Below are 17,903 nucleotides of genomic sequence, written 5' to 3'. Positions count from 1 at the left end.
ACCTTGTGTAGTCCTCATCTCACATTGTTGATCCTGCTCCACCTTGCTGGCCCCGACTTCTAGTCCTCATCTCACGTTGTTGATCCTGCTCCACCTTGTGTAGTCCTCATCTCACATTGTTGATCCTGCTCCACCTTGCTGGCCCCGACTTCTAGTCCTCATCTCACGTTGTTGATCCTGCTCCACCTTGCTGGCCCCGACTTCTAGTCCTCATCTCACGTTGTTGATCCAGCTCCACCTTGCTGGCCCCGACTTCTATTCCTCATCTCACGTTGTTGATCCAGCTCCACCTTGTGTAGTCCTCATCTCACGTTGTTGATCCTGCTCCACCTTGCTGGCCCCGACTTCTAGTCCTCATCTCACGTTGTTGATCCAGCTCCACCTTGTGTAGTCCTCATCTCACGTTGTTGATCCTGCTCCACCTTGCTGGCCCCGACTTCTAGTCCTCATCTCACGTTGTTGATCCTGCTCCACCTTGCTGGCCCCGACTTCTAGTCCTCATCTCACGTTGTTGATCCTGCTCCACCTTGCTGGCCCTGACTTCTAGTCCTCATCTCACGTTGTTGATCCTGCTCCACCTTGTGTAGTCCTCATCTCACATTGTTGATCCTGCTCCACCTTGTGTAGTCCTCATCTCACATTGTTGATCCAGCTCCACCTTGCTGGCCCCGACTTCTAGTCCTCATCTCACGTTGTTGATCCTGCTCCACCTTGCTGGCCCCGACTTCTAGTCCTCATCTCACGTTGTTGATCCAGCTCCACCTTGTGTAGTCCTCATCTCACGTTGTTGATCCAGCTCCACCTTGCTGGCCCCGACTTCTAGTCCTCATCTCACGTTGTTGATCCTGCTCCACCTTGCTGGCCCCGACTTCTAGTCCTCATCTCACGTTGTTGATCCTGCTCCACCTTGCTGGCCCCGACTTCTAGTCCTCATCTCACGTTGTTGATCCTGCTCCACCTTGCTGGCCCCGACTTCTATTCCTCATCTCACGTTGTTGATCCTGCTCCACCTTGCTGGCCCCGACTTCTATTCCTCATCTCACGTTGTTGATCCTGCTCCACCTTGCTGGCCCCGACTTCTATTCCTCATCTCACGTTGTTGATCCTGCTCCACCTTGCTGGCCCCGACTTCTATTCCTCATCTCACGTTGTTGATCCTGCTCCACCTTGCTGGCCCCGACTTCTATTCCTCATCTCACGTTGTTGATCCTGCTCCACCTTGCTGGCCCCGACTTCTATTCCTCATCTCACGTTGTTGATCCTGCTGCACCTTGCTGGCCCCGACTTCTATTCCTCATCTCACGTTGTTGATCCTGCTCCACCTTGCTGGCCCCGACTTCTATTCCTCATCTCACGTTGTTGATCCTGCTCCACCTTGCTGGCCCCGACTTCTATTCCTCATCTCACGTTGTTGATCCAGCTCCACCTTGCTGGCCCCGACTTCTATTCCTCATCTCACGTTGTTGATCCTGCTCCACCTTGCTGGCCCCGACTTCTAGTCCTCATCTCACGTTGTTTATCCAGCTCCACCTTGTGTAGTCCTCATCTCACGTTGTTGATCCTGCTCCACCTTGCTGGCCCCGACTTCTAGTCCTCATCTCACGTTGTTGATCCAGCTCCACCTTGTGTAGTCCTCATCTCACGTTGTTGATCCAGCTCCACGTCCCTTCTCCCAGCGTCATTCTCCCTCTTCCAAACTACATTCCTTTGCTGTGATGATTTATTTTACTAATTAATTACCGTTTCTCGCTTTTGTTATCCATGACCACCATGGTATTGAGCAGCTGCTATTGGAGAACTCATCTGGTTTAGAAACTCATCTGGTTTAGAAATCAAACTCTGGTTATCTTATTGCAGAGCACATTGTATAACTGTTTTGAGAGAAGATTGTACTGCAAGGTATGCTATATGTAATCGCTAATATGCGTATGCAGCTGTCATTTTTACACCTCCATTCTAGCATACATGACACACCCCACACTTTCTAGCCTCTTAGAATCTGAGAGTGAAATCATTTTTAATTTTTATATATATATTTAAAAAATTAAAAACACCGAACAACAATTTACATTGTTACATCATACAAAACAGAACGCAGGTATTAACAAGAAAACACAAACATCCCCCCCCCCAAAAAAAAAACATATATGAAAGTAATAAAAGAAGATAAACAGTCTTAGTATATTCACTCTGAAAAAAATCTTATTATAATGATGTTATTCTTGTTATTCATTAAATGTTATTATAAGTTAGTTCAATTCAAATCAGAAAACGGTGTAATTTTGGAATAGAATTTTGGTATAGAATTTGGAATTTTGGTATAGAATTTGGAATTTTGGTATAGAATTTGGAATTTTGGTATAGAATTTGGAATTTTGGTATAGAATTTTGGTATAGAATTTGGAATTTTGGTATAGAATTTTGGTATAGAATTTTGAATTTTTGTTTGTTTTTATAAAGTATTTGGCAACAAGAAATAAAATAAAAATCACAATAATTTCAATGGTCTTGTTATCACTGCAATAGTAACATGTTATATCCTTCATGTCAGAAACATGGGTAATGTTCATTTTGGTAAATAGGTTTGCAAGGTTTTCCCAAAATTCTGACACACATTTACATTCAAAGAGTAAGTGAGAGATTCTCACCTACTTTTTTTTTTTTTTCAGAGAAAGCGCAGATATCAACAGCCACAAATTTGGATGACATAGAATTACATGGATGTATCTTATGTAAACATTTTAAAGTGCACTTCCTTAACTTTGTTTGGTATACAATATTTGTAAGGCCTCAACCATACATTTTTCCAGACAATGTCAGGAATAAGCATGTTCCAGAAAAATGTTCCTCTCGGTGTAAATTGGTTTTGTGAATGAAGAATTTGTGCTATATATTTATTACAACAAGATTTCTCAAGTAAGCCCACGCCTTCCAATCTGAGTTCTGGATGAGAGTGAAATACTTACACACTCCTCTCTAACATGTAGGCTCAGCATTCCCAAACAGTCCCATTATCAGTCAGAATGTTGAACAAACTTAACTTCAACTTACTTGACCTGTTGTCCTGATGATTTTATCCCTATATCGGAGGTAATCTGATACAAAATATCCACAGGGAAATGCTATCAATCCGACCTTCAGTATGCTGGTCTGTTCATCGGTTTTTATTTCCGTTTTTTTATTTTCAATACTGATGCAATTCGCATGTGACAAACACTTGCACAATATGGCTGAGACTAATCTAACCACAGACCGAAAGGCAAACAAGTCCTGCTGATTGCGAGGAAACGTGCTTTGGTTACATTCGGCTATTGTTTACATATTGTGCATCACATCAAGAGATTGAAAATACAATCAACAGAACCTACCTGAGAGTGGAAAAGGGTAGGCAAACAACACTAATGTGGATACCCTATCTCCTTATCTCCACCTCCTGTCATCAGAAGGACCTACAGCATGTACACCCTGTACATATCATTGTATTCAACATTCTGGCTTGTAGAGACAATTGCGTCTTTTTCTAGGGCGACTTCGGGTCAGAATGAAAATCTACGGAGCGAAACAGGGAGGGGCCTAACTTCATTTGTCCAATGGAAACTCTTGTTTTAACGTTCCACAACTGTCAATGTCACCATTTAAATAAATAAAAAAAGACGCTCATATTGCTGAACAATGGAGTATACAGAAAGATACACACGTCCATGCAAATACTGACCGTTAAATCAGCCTAATCATCTTATGTGATCGTTCACATAAATGGAGATACATTTGGACAGAGAAAAACAAACATTTTAATAAGCGTCACATTTCTGATCATGTTTGATCTGTGGTCGATTAGTTTCACTTCAGAAGTAAACACGTTGCGTAAGCCAGACCCTCTCAATCGAGAGGACCGTAAAATCGATGTCAGCCCTTTGCTGTCGTCCAATAAGTGTTGTATCAACGGGACAAAACTACGCTGTCAAGATGTTTTTAACTTCTGCAATTCGATCTGTTGTATCGCAAACGGTATGGTTGTAACAATGTACTCGTGTTATACTAACATTATCAGTCTTATGATCAATCATTACGTTTTATGAGAATTGAATGAAATATGTTGCATGACACTTGACAAGGGCAAGCGGCCTAGCTAGCGGAATGGCTAGCTAACTAGTAGCTAGTTACACCAGCCAATGTTACACTTTCATTTAGACTCATGATTTAGTCAAATATTAATATGAACAATAATGTTGATTGAACGATTGTGAAAATATATTTTGTCCTTGTCAGTTCGCTTGCTAAAGCTTCCTGACTGGCTAACTGAGTTAGCTAGCGTAAAAGAGCCTTGCATAGTTTGCTGGCTAGTTTGCTTCACGGCTACCTTACAACTTCTTAATCGTTTTGAATCACAATGGTCATAATTATAACTGGTGCATCATACTGCCAAATTGTCCTGTTGGTATTGAAGTCTTTAATAAATTCGTTTTGGGTTGGTATTGCATAGAATCAAACCTTATTCACACATTAACATCCTTCTTCTTCTGTCTCTTCTTCTGTCAATGTTCCATCTTCTCAGTCCAGGCAGGTCAGGAGTCTGCACCAGTCCGCTGCCAGAGCTGGAGCTGGGGGCATCTTTGTGGTGAGTGCAGCTGTGTAGGATCTGTAACCTCGCTGATTTCTTACTGTACTATATCCTTAATGTGACTAGCCTCAGAAGCCCAGGCGTCTTACCTACCAAGACGAGAAGTATGGCCACACAAGGCTAGTCGGGGTACCAGTCTCTTTAGTTAACATTCCACTCCTTGCCATTCCCGTCATTTGCCAATGCAGACGTATTTACCGCACAGTTGTCGATTGCTAGTTGGAAACAACATGAATATTTTCCATGACAACATTATGCAAATTTGGTTGCAATATAGAAAAGGAGAATTTTTAAAGAATAACAACAAACAATAATGCTATGACCTGCTGCGATAATTCGTTCGTGTGAAGGCAGTGTCAATACAAGATCATGTTGTTCAATGTGGCTAGAGAGGATATTAGTTGTACAAGATGCAATTGAGCTCCGTTTACTTCGGTTGCATCCCATAAATGAAGGAAAAGAAACAGGAAGTGGCACCCGTCGTCATTCCTCACATATACATGGCCTTCAGAAAGTATCAACACCCTTGACTTTTTCAGCATTTTGTTATATTACAGCCTGAATTTAAAACTGATTTAGATTTGTTTTGGTCACTGGCCCACTACACACAATATCGCATTTACATATTTTACGTATTTACATAAGTATTCAGACCCTTTACTATGAGACTTGAAATGGAGCTCAGGTGCATCCTGTTTCCATTGATCATCCTTGAGATGTTTCTACAACTTGATTGGAGTCCACCTGTGGTACAGTCAATTGATTGGACATGATTTGGAAAGGCACAGTGTAGGAGCAGAAACAAAGCCATAAAGAGCTCAGAGACAGGATTGTTGATAAAAAAAAAAAAAATTATTTTTTTAATATATAAATTGTTTTCCCGTAGTATCCAATTGTTAGTAATTACTATTTTGTCTTATCGCTTCAACTCCCATACGGGCTCGGGAGAGACGAAGGTCGAAAGCCATCCAAAACACAACCCAACCAAGCCGCACTACTTCTTAACACAGCGCGCATCCAAGCCAGCCGCACCAATGTGTCGGAGGAAACACCGTGCTTGGTTAGCGTGCACTGCGCCCGGCCCGCCACAGGAGTCGCTGGTGCGCGATTAGACAAAGATATCCCTACCGGCCAAACCCTCCCTAACCCGGATGACGCTAAGCCAATTGTGAGTCGCCCCACGGACCTGCCCTAGACCACTGCGCCACCCGGGAGGACCTCGGGATTGTGTCGATTTTATTTAACTTTCATTTAACCAGGTAGGCCAGTTGAGAACTGCGACCTGGCCAAGATAAAGCAAAGCAGTGCGACAAAAACAACAACAGAGTTACACAATATAAAAATCAACGTGCCGTGTGAAGTAAGGAGGTAAGGCAATAAATAGTAGCAAAGTAATTACAATTTAGCAAATTAACACTGGAGTGATAGATGTGCAGAAAATGAATGCGCAAGTAGAGACACAAAGGAGCAAGAGGATAAGTAACAATATGGGGATGAGGTAGTTGGGTGTGCTATTTACAGATGGGCTGTGTACAGGTATGTAAGCTGCTCTGACAGCTGATGCTTAAAGTTAGTGAGGGAGATATGAGTCTCCAGCTTCAGTGATTTTTGCAATTCGTTCCAGTCATTGGCAGCAGAGAACTGGAAGGAAAGGCGGCCAAAGCAAGTGTTGGGTTTGGGGTTGACCAGTGAAATATACCTGCTGGAGCGTGCGCTACGGGTGGGTGCTACTATGGTGACCAGTGAGCTGAGACAAGGGGGGACTTTACCTAGCAGGGTCTTGTAGATGACCTAGAGCCAGTGGGTTTGGCAACGAATATGTAGTCAGGGCCAACCAACGAGAGCATACAGGTCGCAGTGGTGGGTAGTGTATGGGGCTTTGGTGATAAAACGGATGGCACTGTGATAGACTGCATCCAATTTGCTGAGTAGAGTGTTGGAGGCTATTTTATAGACATCACCGACGTCGAGGATGGGTAGGATGGTCAGTTTTACGAGGATATGTTTGGCGGCATGAGTGAAGGAGACATTGTTGTGAAATAGGAAGCCGATTCTAGATTTAATTTTGGATTGGAGATGCTTAATGTGAATCTGGAAGGAGAGTTTACAGTCTAACCAGACACCTAGGTATTTGTAGTTGACCACCTATTCTGGGTCAGAACCGTCCAGAGTAGAGGTCGACCGATTAATTGTAATGGCCGATTAATTAGGGCCGATTTCAAGTTTTCATAACAATCGGAAATCTGTATTTTTGGTATATATATTGCGATACTCTACTGTATATACAAAAAAAACTCTCCCTGTCACTAGATGTCATGTGTTAGTGGTTACTGTTGAAACAACAGCACATGGTTGTTGCTTCTACTCAGGTGATGGAAACATGGCATGGTAACAGTCCCTTGGCATAGAGACATGTTGACATGGTAACAGTCCCTTGGCATAGAGACATGTTGACATGGTAACAGTCCCTTGGCATAGAGACATGTTGGCATGGTAACAGTCCCTTGGCATAGAGACATGTTGGCATGGTAACAGTCCCTTGGCATAGAGACATGTTGACATGGTAACAGTCCCTTGGCATAGAGACATGTTGACATGGTAACAGTCCCTTGGCATAGAGACATGTTGGCATGGTAACAGTCCCTTGGCATAGAGACATGTTGACATGGTAACAGTCCCTTGGCATAGAGACATGTTGACATGGTAACAGTCCCTTGGCATAGAGACATGTTGGCATGGTAACAGTCCCTTGGCATAGAGACATGTTGACATGGTAACAGTCCCTTGGCATAGAGACATGTTGACATGGTAACAGTCCCTTGGCATAGAGACATGTTGGCATGGTAACAGTCCCTTGGCATAGAGACATGTTGGCATGGTAACAGTCCCTTGGCATAGAGACATGTTGACATGGTAACAGTCCCTTGGCATAGAGACATGTTGACATGGTAACAGTCCCTTGGCATAGAGACATGTTGACATGGTAACAGTCCCTTGGCATAGAGACATGTTGGCATGGTAACAGTCCCTTGGCATAGAGACATGTTGGCATGGTAACAGTCCCTTGGCATAGAGACATGTTGACATGGTAACAGTCCCTTGGCATAGAGACATGTTGACATGGTAACAGTCCCTTGGCATAGAGACATGTTGACATGGTAACAGTCCCTTGGCATAGAAACATGTTGACATGGTAACAGTCCCTTGGCATAGAGACATGTTGGCATGGTAACAGTCCCTTGGCATAGAGACATGTTGACATGGTAACAGTCCCTTGGCATAGAGACATGTTGACATGGTAACAGTCCCTTGGCATAGAGACATGTTGGCATGGTAACAGTCCCTTGGCATAGAGACATGTTGGCATGGTAACAGTCCCTTGGCATAGAGACATGTTGACATGGTAACAGTCCCTTGGCATAGAGACATGTTGACATGGTAACAGTCCCTTGGCATAGAGACATGTTGACATGGTAACAGTCCCTTGGCATAGAGACATGTTGACATGGTAACAGTCCCTTGGCATAGAGACATGTTGACATGGTAACAGTCCCTTGGCATAGAGACATGTTGACATGGTAACAGTCCCTTGGCATAGAGACATGTTATATTGTATTTTAGAGAAGAGATTCAACAAAGCCTTACCTACGTGAGCCACAACCATAGTTTGTGCATGTTTACGATGACCAATTTAACCAGATAACATCAGGATAGGACTGTTCACAAGGGGGCAGTGGTACATTTCCTGTAGTGCCAATATGGCTGCGTTTACACAAGGTGTGTAATTCAGAGATCCCCCACCCCACTAATTGGTGTTTTTGACCAATCACATCAGTATTTTGTACAAAATTGTTTTCAGAGATGATCTAAATTGGTCAAAAGACCAAATAGTGAGAGAAAAAAAAATATCAGAATTGGTCTGCCTGTGTTGTTGGATACAACACTCATATTGGTGTAGATAAAAAGGCTATATCTCAATCACCTTGGGCTTTCCTCTCCCCATAGTGATCTATGGGGGGGAGATTGTCCTTTTCCTGATGAGTTGGTATCTTTACTAATTGAACATTTTGAACTAATACAACATTGTTTTTAGTTTGGCAGGTACTGGTAGGATTTCTGTAAAACTGACTTCAATATAATGAATGAATGATTTAATCTGCTTGTTTTCTTTCCACCGCAGCACAGAGACACACCTGACAACAACCCAGATACTCCATTTGAGTTCACTGTGGACAACCTGAAGGTGAGTGGATGATGTCAAGAACATTATTATTTAAAGAAATGACTCCAAATCAAGACTAAAACAACAACTATTAAAACACTGGTTTATTACAATGTAAATCGCATCAATTTCACAACTTTTAACTTAAAAAAATATATATAATAATGAAAGGAAGCTTTTATAAAACAATCACATGTTCTGTTCTTATCAACAAAACACATCATATAAGCGTCACTAATGAAAGCCGTTTGTTGTTTTAAGAGGATTGATGCTATCATTAGTATGTACCCAGAGGGCCACAAGCAGGCCGCCACCATCCCTGTGTTGGACCTGGCTCAGAGACAGCATGGATGGCTCCCCATCTCAGCCATGAACAAGGTAAATCAATCAATCAATCAATCAATATCCCCATCTCAGCCATGAACAATATGCCGACTGAGGCATCTGTTTGCTTCAGAATAGAGTATGTTAATCTGGTTTGCTTTTGTGGCAACATATTTTTAAAATAGGCATAATCAGAATGAATGAGTGATGTGCCGATGTAGATTTGTTGAACCACAGAATTACGTAGAATCTCTATTTGCAGACCAGGGGCGTGATCAGTAGGGACGAGCCATTTAGAAACCGACTCCATCATCCATTACTGGACTGATTATACTTCAGTCAATGCTACACCTTTTTTTCTTAATGAGCCTCCATTTATTTAAAAAATAATAATTTTAAACATACATTTTCCTCTCTTCTCCCAGGTGGCCGAGGTGCTTGAGGTCCCTCCGATGAGGATCTATGAGGTAGCGACGTTCTACACCATGTTCCTGAGGCAGCCGGTGGGCAAGTACCACATCCAGATCTGCACTACAACTCCCTGCATGCTTTGCGACTCCGACAGCATCCTGGAGGCCCTCCAGAACAAACTGGGTAAGAGATGGACAGGCGGACCCAGACATGAAAGGGGATCAAAGTGAAGATGGATAAACAAATGTTGATTTTATTATTTTTTATTATTGTCTATATGACAGATGAACATGTGTCTGTGTGGCCATTTGTTTTGTTTTTACCTCACATGGAGGAGGGGTTTTGTGATAGGCCAGTAGCAGGATGGGTTATTGGCCATTTAGTTTGTGATAGGCCAGTAGCAGGATGGGTTATTGGCCATTTGGTTTGTGATAGGCCAGTAGCAGGATGGGTTATTGGCCATTTGGTTTGTGATAGGCCAGTAGGAGGATGGGTTATTGGCCATTTGGTTTGTGATAGGCCAGTAGCAGGATGGGTTATTGGCCATTTGGTTTGTGATAGGCCAGTAGCAGGATGGGTTATTGGCCATTTGGTTTGTGATAGGCCAGTAGGAGGATGGGTTATTAGCCATTTGGTTTGTGATAGGCCAGTAGGAGGATGGGTTATTGGCCATTTGGTTTGTGATAGGCCAGTAGGAAGATGGGTTATTGACCATTTGGTTTGTGACTTCACATGGAGGGGTTATCCTGGCCGAATGGATAATTTATTTCTTAATAAGCTTAAACTTGATGAAAACTTGTCATTTAGATTTTTCTATGGGCTATTGACATAGTCAGTCACCTCGCTACCTTAAGCTATCCAAAACAACTTTGAAATGCAAGTCCGTTACATTCATTGTTTGATTGGGATAACCCATGCATAAAACGATGAAAGTGGCCTGTAGACCAAAGTCCTATTCATAGAATAGAGAGAGAAGGGAATATAGGATATGTTGTTTTTAACTGCTAGTAGACACAAGATGCACTACATGACCAAAAGTATGTGGACACCCGATTCCAAAATTCAAGGGTATTAATATGGAGTTGGTCCCCCACTTTTGCTGCTATTAACAGCCTCCACTCTTCTGGGAAGGCTTTCCACTAGATGATGGAACATTGCTGTGGGGACTTGCTTCCATTCAGCCACAAGAGCATTAGTGAGGTCGGGCACTGATGTTGGGCGATTAGACCTGGCTCACGGTTGTCGTTCTAATTCATCGCAAAGGTGTTTGAGGTTGAGGTCAGGGCTCTGTGCAAGTTCTTCCACACCGATCTCAACAGCTGCTCAGCCATGGAAACCCATTTCATGAAGCTCCCGACGAACAGTTCTTGTGCTGACGTTGCTTCCAGAGGCAGTTTGGAACTCGGTAGTGAGTGTTGCAACTGGGGACAGACGGATTTTATGCGCTTCAACACTTGACGATCCTGTTCTGTGAGTTTGTGTGGTCTACCTCTTCCTGACTGAGCTGTTGTTGCTTCTCAACGTTTGCACTTCACAATAACAGCCCTTACAGTTGACCGGTGGGCAGCTCCAGCAGTGCAGAAATTTAACAAACTGACTTGTTGGAAAGGTGGCATCCTATGACGGTGCCACGTTGAAAGTCACCGAGTTCTTCAGTAAGGCCGTTCTACTGCCAGTGTTTGTCTATGGAGATTGCATGGCTGTGTGCTCGATTTGTATACACCTGTCAGCAACGGGTGTGGCTGAAATAGCCAAATCCACTCATTTGAAGGGGTGTCCACATACTTTTGTATATATAGTGTAGTTAGTGTGTCCGAAATAAGATCATGAAGAATAGGTATAGGCTATAGTCTATAGCTGTGTGCTGTTCTTCTGTCCTGCTGTGTGCTGTGAGACTGTTCTTCACTACTCTACACCAGTCCAGTTCAAATAGGGTCAACCATCATCTGTCACATTACGATTTCGTTACCAATCGACAATGGCTGTCAATCGTCGTAGATAGATGATGCTATTGTAATATCGCCCAACCCTAGTGTACACAACAGTAATGGATTGTTTAGAGTCGAGCATTAAGCTAGCCTCAGAGATCTGGGAGAACTGAGAATCAATTAAAATGATTTCTCACTACTACTTTAACGATGATAGCTAAACCTACTGTATATTTTTTTGTGTGAATATTAAGTTGTTTCTTTTGCAGTGTCAAGATGCTGGGTTCCAGTCGGTTTCTACTCTCTTGCCAACTCTTTATCCAATTGTCATGCAGAACATGTTTGGCTTGTCGTTGGCAAGAGCACAAACTGATCTGGGATCAGTTCACCAATCCTTCCATCAGATCAGTCTTATAAGCCGAAACATCTTCCTCCTCCTCCTCCTCTCTCAGGCATCAAGGTAGGAGGGATGACTGCAGACAAGATGTTCTCTCTAATAGAGGTGGAGTGTCTTGGTGCCTGTGTTAACGCTCCCATGGTCCAGATCAACGACAACTACTACGTGAGTATACTGGATCTGGGAATGGCCAGGAACCTCACCATACTTATGTGCCGATACAATATGTATTGCGATTCAATATTGTGATTTTATTTTTTTTAAATTTATTGTGATTCGATGTTCCAAACAATATTGCTTACCATATGTCTGCTGCAGAGGAACAAGAGTCATGAGAAAACGAGTTTTGATCAGTCATGGAAATAAAAGTACTGAAAACAAACAGGCTCCCGATTTAAAAAAAATTATGGAGAACAAGTTGTGAAGGAAAAACACTGGGGTTTTTGTGCAGGTACAGCGGACTAGCACCAAAATAATACTGAGATATTCTCAAAATGATACCTGCAAAAATATTAGAGTAGTTGGTCTCTTCTCTAGTCTCCATTAGTACAGTCTGTTAGTTGGTCTCTAGTTCTCCATTAGTACCGTCTATTAGTTGGTCTCTAGTTCTCCATTAGTACCGTCTGTTAGTTGGTCTCTAGTCTCCATTAGTACCGTCTGTTAGTTGGTCTCTAGTTCTCCATTAGTACCGTCTGTTAGTTGGTCTCTAGTTCTCCATTAGTACCGTCTGTTAGTTGGTCTCTAGTTCTCCATTAGTACAGTCTGTTAGTTGGTCTCTAGTTCTCCATTAGTACCGTCTGTTAGTTGGTCTCTAGTTCTCCATTAGTACAGTCTGTTAGTTGGTCTCTAGTTCTCCATTAGTACCGTCTGTTAGTTGGTCTCTAGTTCTCCATTAGTACAGTCTGTTAGTTGGTCTCTAGTGCTCCATTAGTACCGTCTGTTAGTTGGTCTCTAGTTCTCCATTAGTACCGTCTGTTAGTTGGTCTCTAGTTCTCCATTAGTACAGTCTGTTAGTTGGTCTCTAGTGCTCCATTAGTACCGTCTGTTAGTTGGTCTCTAGTTCTCCATTAGTACAGTCTGTTAGTTGGTCTCTAGTGCTCCATTAGTACCGTCTGTTAGTTGGTCTCTAGTTCTCCATTAGTACTGTCTGTTAGTTGGAAAACCACTCTCTGTAAACCACAACCCTCGTGCTGAATTAAGCAGAACTGATTGTTTTTTTTTGTAATTGAATAAATATAGCAATACAAATTTCACTCATTTAGGTTATCGAACTGGTTTTATGTGTCAGGGTAGTTTTACTGGGTAAATAGACTGGTTTTACGATGTCAATAGTTTTACTGGGTAAATAGACTGGTTTTACGATGTGTCAGGATGGTTTTACTGGGTAAATAGACTGGTTTTACGATGTGTCAGGATGGTTTTACTGGGTAAATAGACTGGTTTTACGATGTGTCAGGATGGTTTTACTGGGTAAATAGACTGGTTTTATGATGTGTCAGGATGGTTTTACTGGGTAAATAGACTGGTTTTATGATGTGTCAGGATGGTTTTACTGGGTAAATAGACTGGTTTTACGATGTCAATAGTTTTACTGGGTAAATAGACTGGTTTTATGATGTGTCAGGATGGTTTTACTGGGTAAATAGACTGGTTTTATGATGTGTCAGGATGGTTTTACTGGGTAAATAGACTGGTTTTACGATGTGTCAGGATGGTTTTACTGGGTAAATAGACTGGTTTTACGATGTGTCAGGATGGTTTTACTGGGTAAATAGACTGGTTTTATGATGTGTCAGGATGGTTTTACTGGGTAAATAGACTGGTTTTACGATGTGTCAGGATGGTTTTACTGGGTAAATAGACTGGTTTTATGATGTGTCAGGATGGTTTTACTGGGTAAATAGACTGGTTTTTTGATGTGTCAGGATGGTTTTACTGGGTAAATAGACTGGTTTTTTTGATGTGTCAGGATGGTTTTACTGGGTAAATAGACTGGTTTTATGATGTGTCAGGATGGTTTTACTGGGTAAATAGACTGGTTTTATGATGTGTCAGGATGGTTTTACTGGGTAAATAGACTGGTTTTACGATGTCAATAGTTTTACTGGGTAAATAGACTGGTTTTATGATGTGTCAGGATGGTTTTACTGGGTAAATAGACTGGTTTTATGATGTGTCAGGATGGTTTTACTGGGTAAATAGACTGGTTTTACGATGTGTCAGGATGGTTTTACTGGGTAAATAGACTGGTTTTACGATGTGTCAGGATGGTTTTACTGGGTAAATAGACTGGTTTTATGATGTGTCAGGATGGTTTTACTGGGTAAATAGACTGGTTTTACGATGTGTCAGGATGGTTTTACTGGGTAAATAGACTGGTTTTATGTATCAGGGTGGTTTCATTGTCTGAATGTGGATCTGTGATGTGTTGCTGCCCTCTGGCTTACAGGAGGACCTGAGTCCTAAAGACATTGATCAGATCATTGACGAACTGAAAGCTGGACAAGTCCCTCCTCCTGGACCCAGGTATGAATGTCTATCGCCTCATGTCATATTTACGGTCCTGTGTTTTGCTCAATTATATGCCGTAGTAAGATTGGATCCTTTATTTTAAAAATGTAAGCAATTGACTGAGGATGGTGCTAGACCATCTGACAAATAATTTGGGAAGTTTGATGAAGACGTTTAAAATATATATATATTTTTTAAATGTTTAAAAAATCCAGGCATGTGGCATGATTGCGAGAAACACAGGCTCCGAACTCATATACAATATAACAGCATGTTGTTCAGCGGTGAACTGTGTCGAGGACGTAGTACTGGACTGGTGCTTTGCCTATCCATACAATGTAACAGACCGTTACTTGTCTAGCGGTGAACTGTGTCGAGGACATAGTACCAGACTGGTCCTAACTCATATACAATATAACAGCACGTTGTCCTCGACACAGTTCACCGCTAGACATAGTACTGGACTGGTCCTAACTCATATACAATGTAACAGCACGTTGTCTAGCGGTGAACTGTGTCGAGGACATAGTACCAGACTGGTCCTAACTCATATACAATGTAACAGCACGTTGTCTAGCGGTGAACTGTGTCGAGGACATAGTACCAGACTGGTCCTAACTCATATACAATATAACAGCATGTTGTTCAGCGGTGAACTGTGTTGAGGACATAGTACTGGACTGGTCCTAACTCATATACAATGTAACAGCACGTTGTCTAGCGGTGAACTGTGAAGACTAACGTTTTGACGCACTGGTGCTTTTTACAACTGGTTGATCGTTGAATCTAGCAAAGAAATTGATAGAGATCTAAGTAAACTATTGTTTCGTGTGTGTGTGTGGTGCATTCAGAAAGTATTCAGACCCCTTGAATTTTTCCAACATTTTGTTACATTAGTCTTATTATAAAAATGTATTAAATTTCCCCCCCCCCACCCAATCCACACACAATACCCCATAATGACAAAGCAAAACACATGTTTTTAAAAATGTTAGTACATTTATTATAAATGTTTTTTAAAAAACTGATCAATTACATAAGTATTCAGACCCTTTACTCAATATTTTTTTGAAACACCTTTGGCAGTGATTACAGCCTCATCTTCTTGGGTATGATACTACAAGATTGGGAGAAACTCCCCAAATACAGGTGTGCCATTCTTCTCTGTAGATCTTCTCAAGCTCTGTCAGGTTGGATGGGGAGAGTAGCTGCACAGCTATTTTCGCGTCTGTCCAGAGATGTTCATGTCCGGGCCCTGGCTGTGCCACTCAAGGACATTCAGAGACTTGTCCCGAAGCCACCCCTGCGTTATCGTGACTGTGTGCTTAGGGTCACTGTCCTGTTGAAAGGTGGATCTTAGCCCCAGTCTGAGGTCCTAAGCGCTCTGGAGCAGGTTTTCAGCAAGAATCTCTCTGTACTTTGCTCCGTTCATCTTTCCCTCAATCCTAACCTGTCCACTAGTTCCTGCTGCTGAAAAACTTCCCCACAGCATGATGCTTCCACCACCATGCTTCACCGTAGGGATGCTTCCACCACCATGCTTCACCATAGGGATGCTGCCACCACCATGCTTCACCGTAGGGATGCTGCCACCACCATGCTTCACCGTAGGGATGGTGCCAGGTTTCCTCCAGGTGTAACGTTTGTCATTCAGGCCAAAGTGTTAAATCTTGGTTTCATCAAACCAGAGAATCTTGTTTCTCATGGTCCGAGAGTCTTTAAGTGCCTTTTGGCAAACTCCAAGCGGGCTGTCATGTGCCTTTTACTGATTAGTGGCTTCTGTCTGGCCACTCTACCATAAAGGCCTGATTGGTGGGGTGCTGCAGAGATCGTTCTCCTTCTGGAAGGTTTCCCATCTCCTCAGAGGAACTCTGGAGCTCTGTCAGAGTGACCATCAGGTTCTTGGTCACCTCCCTGACATGAACCCGGACATGAACCCGATCGAACATCTCTGGGGAAACCTGAAAATAGTTGTGTAGCAACGCTCCCCATCCCACCTGACAGAGCTTGAGAGGATCTGCAGAGAAGAATGGGAGAAACTCTCAAAATACAGGTGTGCCAAGCTTGTAGCGTCATACCCAAGAAGACTTGAGGCTGTAATCGCTGCCAAAGGTGCTTCAACAAGTAAAGGGTTCTGACTACTTATGTAAATGTGATGTTTCCATTTTTTTTTTTTTTTTGGATTTAATACATTTGCAAACATTTCTAAAAAAAAAAAAAACAGTTTTTGCTTTGTCACTATGGGGTATTGTGATGTCACTATGGGGTATTGTGATGTCACTATGGGGTATTGTGATGTCACTATGGGGTATTGTGATGTCACTATGGGGTATTGTGATGTCACTATGGGGTATTGTGATGTCACTATGGGGTATTGTGTGTAGATTGGAGGGGGGAAAGGATTGAATCCATTTGATAAAAAGGCTGTAACTTAACAAAATGTGGAAGAAGTCAAGGGATCTGAATACTTTCTGAATGCTCGTATAATTATTTTAACATCTTCCTCTTTAACTACAAAACATAAACCTGCTGTTTTCACATTTGTTGATGTTTTTTTTTGAGGGGTGTCGTTGCTGGAAATTAATATAAAGTAGAAAAAAATGTGTTTGTTGACATTTCCTAAATGTAATAATTCTTCGTTGTTATTTATCTTCCAGGAACGGACGTTTCTCCTGTGAGCCAGCAGGTGGACTGACATCTCTGTCTGAGCCTCCTCCTGGACCTGGTTTTGGTGTTAGAGCTGATTTATAAAACACCTGAACAACAGGATGCCCAGGCCTAACTTCACTAGGGTGTTCAAAGAGTATGAACTTAATAATAATGTAAATAAAATGTCCATTTAATTGTGCTTTTGGCGTCTGTGTCAATTTGTATTTGAGATCATTAGAAGACATATCCTTGCTATTTTCTTTGGCAATAAAGTTAAATCTAGGTTGAAAATGAGCACCGATTCATAGACCTACTGTGTATATATGAACAGCACCTTATATAGTGCACTACTTTTGACCAGGGCCCATAGGATGTAGTGCACTACTTTTAACCAGGGCCCATAGGATGTAGTGCACTACTTTTAACCAGGGCCCATAGGGCTCTGCTACACAACTATTTTCAGGTCTCTCCAGAGATGTTCGATCGGGTTCACGTCCGGGCTCTGGCCGGGGCCAGTCAAGGACACTCAGACTTGTCTAGTGCGCTACATAGGGAGGACGCACATCTATAGAACATGGGGAGAGGGAGACCTCTCACTAGGATGTAAAGTGGAGCATTTATAATCATGTAAATTAAATACCAATTGAATTGTTCTTGGTGTTGGATTGATTCTGTGTGTCAGTTGAGGTTAAAGACTTGCTAATTATCTCTTGATAATAAATGGATGCATACATACATACATACATACAGCAGTGTTTACCTTAAAAATGGAGGTACCGTTCATTAGAAACAGCCGAGATTACATTCAAGGCAGATTTGACAAAAGTGAATCTCCTTTAA

The 17,903-nt window shown here is 42.2% G+C and overlaps 2 protein-coding genes across 6 annotated transcripts in view; one reads left to right on the top strand and one right to left on the bottom strand.

Annotated features, from left to right (window-relative positions):
- Positions 1-3,933, bottom strand: part of acss2l (acyl-CoA synthetase short chain family member 2 like) — a 44,725-nt gene extending 40,792 nt beyond the window's left edge. The window contains exon 1 of one of the 5 annotated variants that reach the window (XM_090182941.1): positions 3,716-3,933. The gene's annotated coding sequence lies outside the window, so the exon portion shown is untranslated. Of the gene's footprint in view, positions 1-3,051; positions 3,580-3,715 lie in introns of those variants that run through there. The other 4 variants (XM_090182940.1, XM_090182943.1, XM_090182939.1 and 1 more) reach the window with 4 other exon arrangements.
- On the top strand, positions 3,789-17,262 carry LOC110530857 (NADH dehydrogenase [ubiquinone] flavoprotein 2, mitochondrial). The gene is made up of 8 exons (XM_021614143.3): positions 3,789-4,008; positions 4,556-4,618; positions 8,802-8,864; positions 9,105-9,221; positions 9,593-9,761; positions 11,959-12,068; positions 14,353-14,429; positions 17,072-17,262. The coding sequence occupies exons 1-8, from the start codon at positions 3,904-3,906 to the stop codon at positions 17,163-17,165; spliced, it is 798 nt and encodes a 265-aa protein (XP_021469818.1). The 5' UTR covers positions 3,789-3,903; the 3' UTR covers positions 17,166-17,262.
- The last annotated feature ends 641 nt before the right edge of the window (positions 17,263-17,903 follow it).

Source organism: Oncorhynchus mykiss, chromosome 8 (genome assembly GCF_057628025.1).
Source record: "Oncorhynchus mykiss isolate SJ-2025 chromosome 8, ASM5762802v1, whole genome shotgun sequence".
In the NCBI taxonomy this organism is placed as follows: domain Eukaryota; kingdom Metazoa; phylum Chordata; class Actinopteri; order Salmoniformes; family Salmonidae; genus Oncorhynchus; species Oncorhynchus mykiss.
Note: the sequence above shows the minus strand (reverse complement) of the source record. Positions and strands in the feature narration are given on the sequence as shown.